This window comes from Eriocheir sinensis, chromosome 55 (genome assembly GCF_024679095.1).
Source record: "Eriocheir sinensis breed Jianghai 21 chromosome 55, ASM2467909v1, whole genome shotgun sequence".
NCBI lineage: Eukaryota > Metazoa > Arthropoda > Malacostraca > Decapoda > Varunidae > Eriocheir > Eriocheir sinensis.
In genome coordinates this window covers 699,272-708,631 of record NC_066563.1, presented here as the reverse complement: position 1 = coordinate 708,631, position 9,360 = coordinate 699,272, and the positions used below count along the sequence as shown (strand labels likewise).

Sequence of the window (9,360 nt, the reverse complement as noted above, 5' to 3'; positions counted from 1 at the left end):
CCCCTCTCAACTACCCCGCCGGATTGGCTTTAGAATAGTTTGTCCTTTAGCTTGTTAGACTTGGCGTTCCCTGATACTTACTTTAACCGTATAACCACTGTGACCCTGTTTCGCGAGGTATATGACCTTTGAAAAAAAGAAAATTATACCCACTTACACTTACCCCTTAAACTTTCAATGGTTCCTGCCTCTTATATCTCTATGTGGCCCTTGTTTCCATAGTTGATCCTTGACCCCTGACTCTCTCCTCCAGTGGCAAGCAGCCTGGCGCCACAGGAGGTTTATGAGGTGGGCAGTGTGAGCAGCGGAGCCACCTTCGGCTTGCGACTGACAGCCCACAACGCAGCAGGGGCCACAACCACCACGGTCACGGCCAACACGGGGCTGACGGGGGGGCCTGGGGGCGCTGGAGGGCTGGAAGAGGCACCCCCGAACCCCCTCCACGCTGATCCCCGTCTCCTCGCCTCCGCCGCCGCCTCCGCCCTCGCCCTCGCCCTCACCGTGGCTGCTGCCGTCCTCTGCCTCAGGAGACGTAGGTGTTCCCGCTCGTTGGCCTGGGGACCGCGCCCCCGCGGGGACTATGACGCGGTGGTAGTGGCGTGGTAGGGGGGGAGGACACACACACACACACACACACACACACACACACACAGATCAAGTTTCATGAAAAGTATTATACTTATGCAATTTTACAACAAAATACTTTAGTGCAAATATTCTTAGTGCCTCGGCAGTTGAATATTAACATTAGTAATAAAATTGTCTTCATTTTTCTTTCCCTGGTAGATATCTGGATAATACATAAGAACTTAAGAACATAAGAACACACACACATGTTGTAGTCAGGAGGTTCATTGTTGGTTTTCGTAACGTAGAAGGTTCTTTATACTCATCTCAAGCATGGAAAGTATGGGTAAAAATATCTTTGTAGTGTTTTCTATCATGTGTTTATGAATAATTCTTGAGTGACTTCATGTTCCTCTGCTGCATGGAAATACAAAATCTTACTGTGAATGCTGCATGTGCATTATTTAGGATTTTGTTGTGTTGTTAATTCTAGATTCTCCGTTTGTGTATTCTATCAACACTGTTTGCTTACGTCTATTAAAAGGATGCTGTATTGTTGTCTTATTGAATTATACATTTTGTTTTGTGTGCATTCCAAGCAAAGAGTATTTATGGCTCTGCTCTTTAAAATGAAGCATGGCATTCATATTCTGTTCCTACTTACTGTTTTACTTAGTTTCTTTTTCTATAGGCAAACAAAAAAGTTCCTTCAATTTATATAAGCAAGCATGAAAATTTCAGTCTTTTCCTCCATATGGCTTTTCTTCATGTCTGCCTTGTGTGATGTTTCCAGGTACGTGATAATCGCATGTTTTGGTCACTGAACTGAGGCCGTTAGTAATCAGCCTCTGCTCCCAGGCGTATGTGTGCACCAGACTCACGAGCCCCTCCAACTTCTTCACATTTTCTTCCCTAGTCCCTTTATACCTTCTGGTCTGACTTTACTTTTCCATTTTCCGTCTTTGCTTTGCCTGTTTTTCTTCCCTTCTCAATCTCCTCTATTCTGCAAGTGCATTTCTGATGTCCTCTTCCCGATGAATAATCTCCTAATAAGGATTGCCGAAGTCTAATTTTCCTAGTGTTGGTGCCAGTGTCGATATGCCTCCATTAACCATATTGCACAGTTGTATGCTGCTGGTAATCGTTTTCTCTGGCTTTGTATGAGATTAATGTTTGTTTATACACATTTTCCTCACAGCTCTAGACTCTTTTGCATGTATCCCTTATCTAGGTATATCTTCAACTTTATTCATCTTGTTTCCCACTCACTCACTCTTTCCTTGTCTTTCTACACACACATCCTCTATTCCTATGCAACCACTGAAGCGAATTTCCTCCTTCAGGGACGACAGCTGGCCAGGGGGGGCGAGGCGGCGGACAGGACGACCAGGAGGCTGAGGAGAACAAGACCAACCTCCTGCAGCAGAGAGACGCCTACTACGCCACCGTCAGGAAGCCCCAGCCCGTACCTGCCACGCTCGAGCGGATACCAGGTACCAGGGAGAAGGAGACAGGTACCCCGGACTCTCTCCTCTTCTTGCAGTCTATGGAAAAAAGAATAACTTGTCCTCCTCTCAGACCTGTCAGGCTTGGTGTCTCGTGGTGGTAGAAAAATAGTCGTACAAATAATACTGTAATAATCATAATAACCATAATAATAACGAGAAAGAGAAGAGGAAGAAGACTAATATTGATAATAAACAGAGGAATTTCATTTTTTTTCAGTGTTTTTAAGTAATAGATTTTCTTTTCATTTTTTTTTTCTTTGGTGATTTAGTAAGTTTATAGAGAAATCATTAACTCGTATCTTTTCCTACTTTCCATTCCAATGTTTTTATTTCTTAACAACATTTTTGGTAATTCAGTTGTTTATCAAGTCAACAAATCACTGTATCATATCTGTTCTTCCTTTACATTCCAGTGTTTCTAATTTTTTTTTAAGAGTAGCTACATATTTTTTTTTTTTTTGTTATCTCTTCTGGGGTGAGGATTGTTGCGATGGTTAAGTTTATCAAATCAAGCCATAACTCTATTCTATCTTTTCCGTCTTTCCATTACTTTTTTAATAGTTGGTATAGTTGTTTTTCGTTCCCTCTCTTCCGGGGCGAGGATTAATGTTACGGTGGTTAAGTTTATCAAATCAAGCCATCACTCTATTGTATCTTTTCCGTCTTTCCATCACCTACTTTTTTTTATAGTACTGTTGTTTTTCGTCCCTCTCTTCCGGGGCGAGGATTAATGTTACGGTGGTGCTTCGCGGGAGTTGTTGGTTCTTCCCGAAATTTGCGACTTTAATTTGCGTGATGGATGTCGGTCGTTATTGTTCTCAAATGTATTTATTTGAGGAAGAGGAAGAGAAGAGGGAGGGAGGGAGGGAGGAAGAGGAGGAGAAAGAATGGGAGGAAGAGGAGGAGGAGGAAGAATTAGACAAACAGACTGTAATTAATGAAAGAAAGGAGGAAAGAGGAAAAGGAGAGGAATAAAGAAGGGAGATGGGAAGGGTAGAATCACAACAAAGAAAGGAAAAGAGAAAAACAAAAAAAGGAAGAAAAAGATGAAGGAAAAATTGTGAGGAGTAAGGAAAGTGAAAATAAGGACGAAGAGGAAGAGGGGAAGGGAAGAGAATTGGAATGAGTGTTTATTTACCTCGACAACCAAACTCTTCTAAAACCACCACCACCATCACCACCAGCACCAGCCTGACAGGTCTAGAAGGGAGTCACTATCTTCCCCCACACACACACTCCCGCACGCTAATAATGGTAATGATAATAACAATAATAATAATAATGCAAAAAGAAGCACGCAAAACTGCACTTAAACGCTAATTAGTTTGAAGTCTTAATTACTACATCAGCTTCACCATACAAAAAAAAAAAGAACATAAAACAGTAAAAATATGTTGATGCTTCTCTCATTGTAAGATTTTTTTATGTTTAACTTACAATATTTTCTCTTTCATCATGATCAAGTCGATGTTTGGGTTACGATCATATGTTCAAGTCGATGTTTAAGCTTGAATATTCTCCATTCTTTATAATCAATTCAAAGTTGAGGTTTAAATATTCTCTCATTATGATCAAATCGATGTTTAAGTGACAATGTTTACTCAAATCTTTCCTTTCCATGGCGTCTTTCAGAGTACTCGGAGGACATTTACCCCTACGCGACCTTCCAACTCGGGGAGGGTCGCGGCGGTGGTGGAGGGGGAGGTGGAGGCGGCGGCGGAGGAGGAGGGGGCGCAGGCGGGGCGGCAGACGACACAGCCACGGCCAAGTTCCAGACGTTTGTGTATCAAGACACTCGCTACGGCGTGACCGAAGCCCGACCCCCGACTTCGGTGAGTGTGTGTGTGTGAGAGAGAGAGAGAGAGAGAGAGAGAGAGAGAGAGAGAGAGAGAGAGAGAGAGCTTTGTTATATTGAATCATTAGGTAAGAACGGATGAATAACTAATCTTTACACTCATGGTTGATAAATTAATTGTTTGATAATGAATAACAATAACACTATAGAGATATAACGTAACCCTAAGCACATATCAAGTTAATCCTCTGTATAATAATTAGAGATACGAAAGCAACAACAACTAGAATACAAAGCAGAACAAAATAAATAAAAAAAACACAAACGGGGAAGGAAAAAAAGTCACAGGAAAATAAAAAATAAAAACATTGACTCTAGTCCTTATTAAAAAAAAAAAAGTAGTAATCATAAACATCACAAACCTTGCAAAAAATAAAAACATTGTGACTACTTTTTTCCCTTTCCTTTCAACAACATTCCTGTGACTTGTTTTCCGGTTGTGTTTGGAATGCCTGTGTGCCGCGCCCCGCCCTTCCCCGCCCCGCAGCCCGTCCGCCCGGCACCCAGCAGCAACACGGGGCAGGGCGGGGGGCGGGTGAGGGGGAGAGGCGTGGCGGGGGGGCCGAGGAGTGAGAGTGAGGAGTACGATTCCCTGCAGTCGGATACGGATACCGAGCACGCCACCTCCTCACGCACGGAGTCTTCTATCCACCTCGACTCCGCCACCTTGGAGACCCACCACGGCCCCCTCCACCTGCCCCTCGACCCCCACCTGGCCACGCTGGAGGCTCCCCCGCCGCGCCCCGACCCCGGTCACGCCCCCCCTCGCGGTGGGGCGTGCAAGGCGACCACCAACAGGAACATGCATCACAGTGAGTCCTGCTCCGGTGTTGTGGCTTGGTAGGTCAATTGGCATAGTGTTTTTGTTGCTATTTGGATGACGTTTTGTGTGCGTTTGGTGTGACTGGGGTAGGTTTTTGTGTGTGGCTTTTTTTATATAGCTTTCTTGTGTGTTTGGGGCTTGTGGCTAGTGGTGGTGGCGGTGGTGGGCTCGCTGACTGATGCTGGTGATAGTTGTGGGGGTGATAATGGTAGTAATGGTAGCAGTCTTAGTAGTAGTAGTAGTAGTAGTAAATGCAATAGCAGTAACATGCAATAGTGGCTGTGTGCTCTGTGTTTGGGTAATATTAGTGTCCTGTTAATTTCCTGTTCCTTCTTCTCATCTACCACTACCTCCTATTGCCTTTTTGAGCCTTTAACCCTTACCTTACTCTTCCTCCCCCGCTATATAACTATTAACACAAGCGCATTCTTCCAGTCTTTTCTTCCTCAAACCTTCCTTCATCTTCCTCCGCCGCCACGTAGTTACTAACACACTAACACGCTCCTCCTCCTCCTCCCTCCTCTCACCAGATCTGATTTACCACGCCCCCGAGTCGAGCACCTCCACTGAGCCTTCGCCCGTGGTGGAGCGCAAGTCCTTCCCTCGCAAGCTGGACGTGAGCAAAGTGTCGAGGGCTGGCGGGGCCTTCACCAGCCGAGGCTTGGGCAAGGTCGCCGCCAGTCTAAGGGGCGGCGCCTCGTCCTCCAGCGCCACCCAAGAAACGAGTCTCTCCTTCCCGAAGAAAATGAGCCACGGGTCGTCCTCAGTGGACTCCAAGAGCTCCGAGGACAGCAAGTACGGCTTCACCAGGAAAATCTCGCCCCCAGTCGCCTTCTCCGGCAGTCACAACGAGCTCTCCGAAGCCGAGTGTGACCTTGAAACGCGCAAGAGGGCGGCCACGGAGGGGGATGCGCCGCCATACATAGGTCACTCGAGGTCACAGTTTAGGTCGTATGTGTCCGGGCGAGGCGGCGCCAACAAGGACTATAGCATCAAGGTGTAGGTGACGCCCTGACGAGTCCGCCACCGAGGACAAGATTATTTTTTCCCTTCGCCATCCCGTCTTCAGGGGTGGCTGGGAGGACCATCAAAACGTTAGGTATTTATTTGTCCAACCCTGTGAAAGACAAAAATAGAATAAAAAGTAAAAAACTCTAAAATCTGGATCTTCTAATGGCAATAGATGATTAGGCAGACTCTTATTTAGCATTCGTATATTTGTATCATCGGGTGGGTTGGTTACTTACTTGTACATATTTCCTTAAAAGACAAAAACTTTCCGAAATGTAAATACTCGTGATATGGATGTCCGCGTCCCGGTTTACAAGATACCGTTTTCAGTGACTTTCCTTTCCGTTTGGCTCTCCGTCGGTTGGTTGCGGCCGCGAGTCACAGCCACGAATCGCGTCAGTGTGACCCTCGAACACCTTCCAAGCTCGATGTGTTTTGTACGTTTCCTAATGTCGCCGCCAAACAGACCGTGTAAGGTACCCAAACTTATCATTCAAGTAGGTGTGTATGTTTTCCGCAAAGGTTCTCCGTACCGGTCCTGGCAGTCCATATAGTTACCAACGGAGCCACCACTGCCTGCATCCATTAACGAAAACCTTCCTTAAGGGGCTATTACACTGGGCAAATTTTCCGTGGATCTTCAGTCAAACCACGATTTCCGCTGGCGTGGTTCTTATATTTCCGTGGTTTTCTGACGTGTCCACGATCTTCCAAAGCTACGGTATAGATTTCACTGAAGGACGACGGTATTACTCACCATCATCAGCAGCAGCAATAACAAGAAACAAATGAAAGCCACGCAAGCAGAAATCGTGGTTTGACTGAAGATCCACGGAAAATTTGCCCAGTGTAATAGCCCCTTTACGCATTCGCCCCCGCGCAGCCATTCAGAAAAGCTTGCATACAGACAAATGCCCTTCGTTCGTCGAGGGCTTAGTGTTTTTTTTCCCCTTCCCAAACTCATACAGCTAGAGGTGCCGACACACAAACACTTTTTCCACTAACTTTTCTTGCTAGTTGCTGTGTCATATTACGCCAAAACATCCTCACAAAAGTTTACATAGATGCGTTTCATTTATCCACACTCCAGCATATGTTGAAGATGTTTGGTTACACGTAAATTATTGATGCAAGAATTTGACATTTGCTCTGAGAGTCCAACGAAGCCCATAATGGATCAACGAACCTCAAAGTGAAACGAAAAGAACGCCATCAACACAGTATTATATGTCCACAAGAAAGCCTATGGGAAAAGTGAGCGTGTGTTTCAAGACTCATTCAACGAGTTTCATTTGTTTTCTATACACCATGGCAGCGGCGGGCGAGTGAGAGGTGCTACACCCCCTGAGTCACCACCAGTATGTGCTCGACGCCCTCTGCGGAGGATGTGTCGCTGTGATTTCAGATGCTCTTTTGTTTGTGTAGGTGCATTCGCCTTTTAGGACGCACTATACCAATTAGTACTCCTATCAAAGAAAACGACTAGTGGAAATTGAGATGTGGAATATGAACAGTTTACAAAATACATAATGTTCATCTAGGTAGCCTACATTTTGACTTTTTTTTTTCATCTGATATCCCAACACCATATTTTTATAGTTTTTTTTTCTGGTATGGGTACTGAATGGAAGGGTGCGTACTAATTGGCGTTCATCTATACATTTCTTACTTCGTTTTTTCTACTTCGTGTTTCCCGCCGTCCCTTCTTTGTACGTTTGCGAGGTGTTGCCAGCGACTTCTGTTCAGTGTTTACAAAGTGTTGCTGTGATACTATGTCATTGTCCCTTACCCAATAAAGGAAATTATTAAGTACTGTGTCCTTGGTTACCCTGACTGGTGGAGGGGACGGGGGGTGGGATCAGAGGAGGCGGGTGACTGGGTGGAGAGAAGTATTAACGCGCATGAGCTGAACTTGTCTCTAGAATTAGTATTGCTCTTTTTAGATTATTACAACCTTTCATAACATATAATACTTGTAATAATGACTTTTGATGATCTATAATGGAGTTTGCGAATGTTCTGGGTCATTATGTATATTATTAATGATGCATAAGAGTGTTTTTAAGTTCCCTGGGACATAATTATATATTCGTATCTCTATAAAGATTCACAATATCGTTTCTAAAAGTTTTTTAGGACATGCGCGAAGATTATATGACATTTTGGCAAAACCATGCTATATTAGAAGTAAAATAGAATATAGAACATAGAACAGCGTAACTTGATGTAGGGCAAAATAATATGGCCCTGTTTGTATTTTGAAGCATAGGAGAAAGATTCAAATATCCCGCGTCTTTGGCACACATTCATACCAGCAAGTTTAGATTTCCCAGAAGGTTACTAATTGATCCACTTACAATATTTTAATCTAAACACATCAAATAATACTAATCAGAAAAATCATTGACCCATTTACCCATACAAGACGCGAAAACCAGAATAACCAACACTTGGCAACTCAAGACCAATGGCGGACAAGAAGGCGGGCAGAGGAGGGTGTGAGGTGAGATAAGTGTAAATATTCCTTTTTTTTACGTTTATGATAGTGCTTTCGAGGCTTCAATGAGGAAATAAGATTATGTAGGACGTGGAGGCTCTATGTGATGATAAAGAGATGTGATACAGGGCTGGAGAAGGGCAGGAGGAGGCTGTATCATGTGACCAGTGACCAAACGCATGACAAGGGGGGGATTTAAAGGGACATGACGGGAGATTTAAATGGACATGGCTAGGCGTTGTTGCGTTTAAAGGGACATAACACGGGCTTTAAATGGACATAATACTGAGACTTTAATACGAAATGCTGAGCTGTTTTAGTGGACATGACATGGGGGTTATATATGGACATGGCATGGGTGGGTGGAGGGAGGGGGGAGGGGGGAAGAGGAAATGGGTAAAGGTATTGAGGTGAGAGGTTTGAGCAGACATGAAGCAGGGGGATAAAATAGACATGACATAAGGGGAGAGGATTTTAAGACCTTTCGTAGGGGATTAATCAAGTGGAAATAATTGGGGAGAGGGAGGGGGGTAGTTAATGAGTAAAGGTAATGAAATGAGGCGAGAGGTTTGAGTAGACATAAAGTAAGGGGATAAAATAGACATGACAGAAGGGAGGGGGAAAGTACCCCCCCCTGAAAAAAAAGGGTTCCTGAGATGACATTACTCATGATTTGCATAACTGATTTAAGCTGATAGTTTTCATATGGACAGCAAACAAGACCATCCTAAAATGTGTTACTGGAAATCCTGACATTAAACTAGATGATGCTGATGATCATGTTTTGCTTATGTTGCACTTTTTTTCAGAATTTATATATATGAAAAGAATGAACCGAGTTGGAGATGTTCTTTGCTCTTCTCCACCAGCCACCGTGCAGGGGGCGGTGCAGGGCGGTAGGCTGCAGGAGGGACAGTTTGATGGGTGTAGGGGTCCGACTGCTCCCGAAGGGGGCTGAAGAAGGGGGCAGGTTTCACAGGACACGCCCTGGAGTGGGCATTATGAGGGCCACCACAATTGCAGCACCGAGGAGGAATGGAGGCACCGTCCTGGATACGTTTCCGACACTCCTCCGAAAGGTGGCGGCCAGCACAGAACC

At 44.7% G+C, this 9,360-nt stretch overlaps 1 protein-coding gene across 5 annotated transcripts in view; it reads left to right on the top strand.

Annotated features, from left to right (window-relative positions):
- The window catches only part of LOC126983881 (cell adhesion molecule Dscam2-like), a 257,622-nt gene extending 250,063 nt beyond the window's left edge, over positions 1–7,559 (top strand). For 2 of the 5 annotated variants that reach the window (XM_050837033.1, XM_050837034.1), the window contains exons 30-34: positions 254–532; positions 1,911–2,081; positions 3,708–3,907; positions 4,418–4,742; positions 5,284–7,559. In XM_050837033.1, coding sequence (XP_050692990.1) covers positions 254–532; positions 1,911–2,081; positions 3,708–3,907; positions 4,418–4,742; positions 5,284–5,756 — 1,448 coding nt within the window. In that variant the 3' untranslated portion in view covers positions 5,757–7,559. Of the gene's footprint in view, positions 1–253; positions 533–1,910; positions 2,082–3,707; positions 3,908–4,417; positions 4,771–5,283 lie in introns of all 5 variants that reach the window. The other 3 variants (XM_050837035.1, XM_050837036.1, XM_050837037.1) reach the window with 3 other exon arrangements.
- The last annotated feature ends 1,801 nt before the right edge of the window (positions 7,560–9,360 follow it).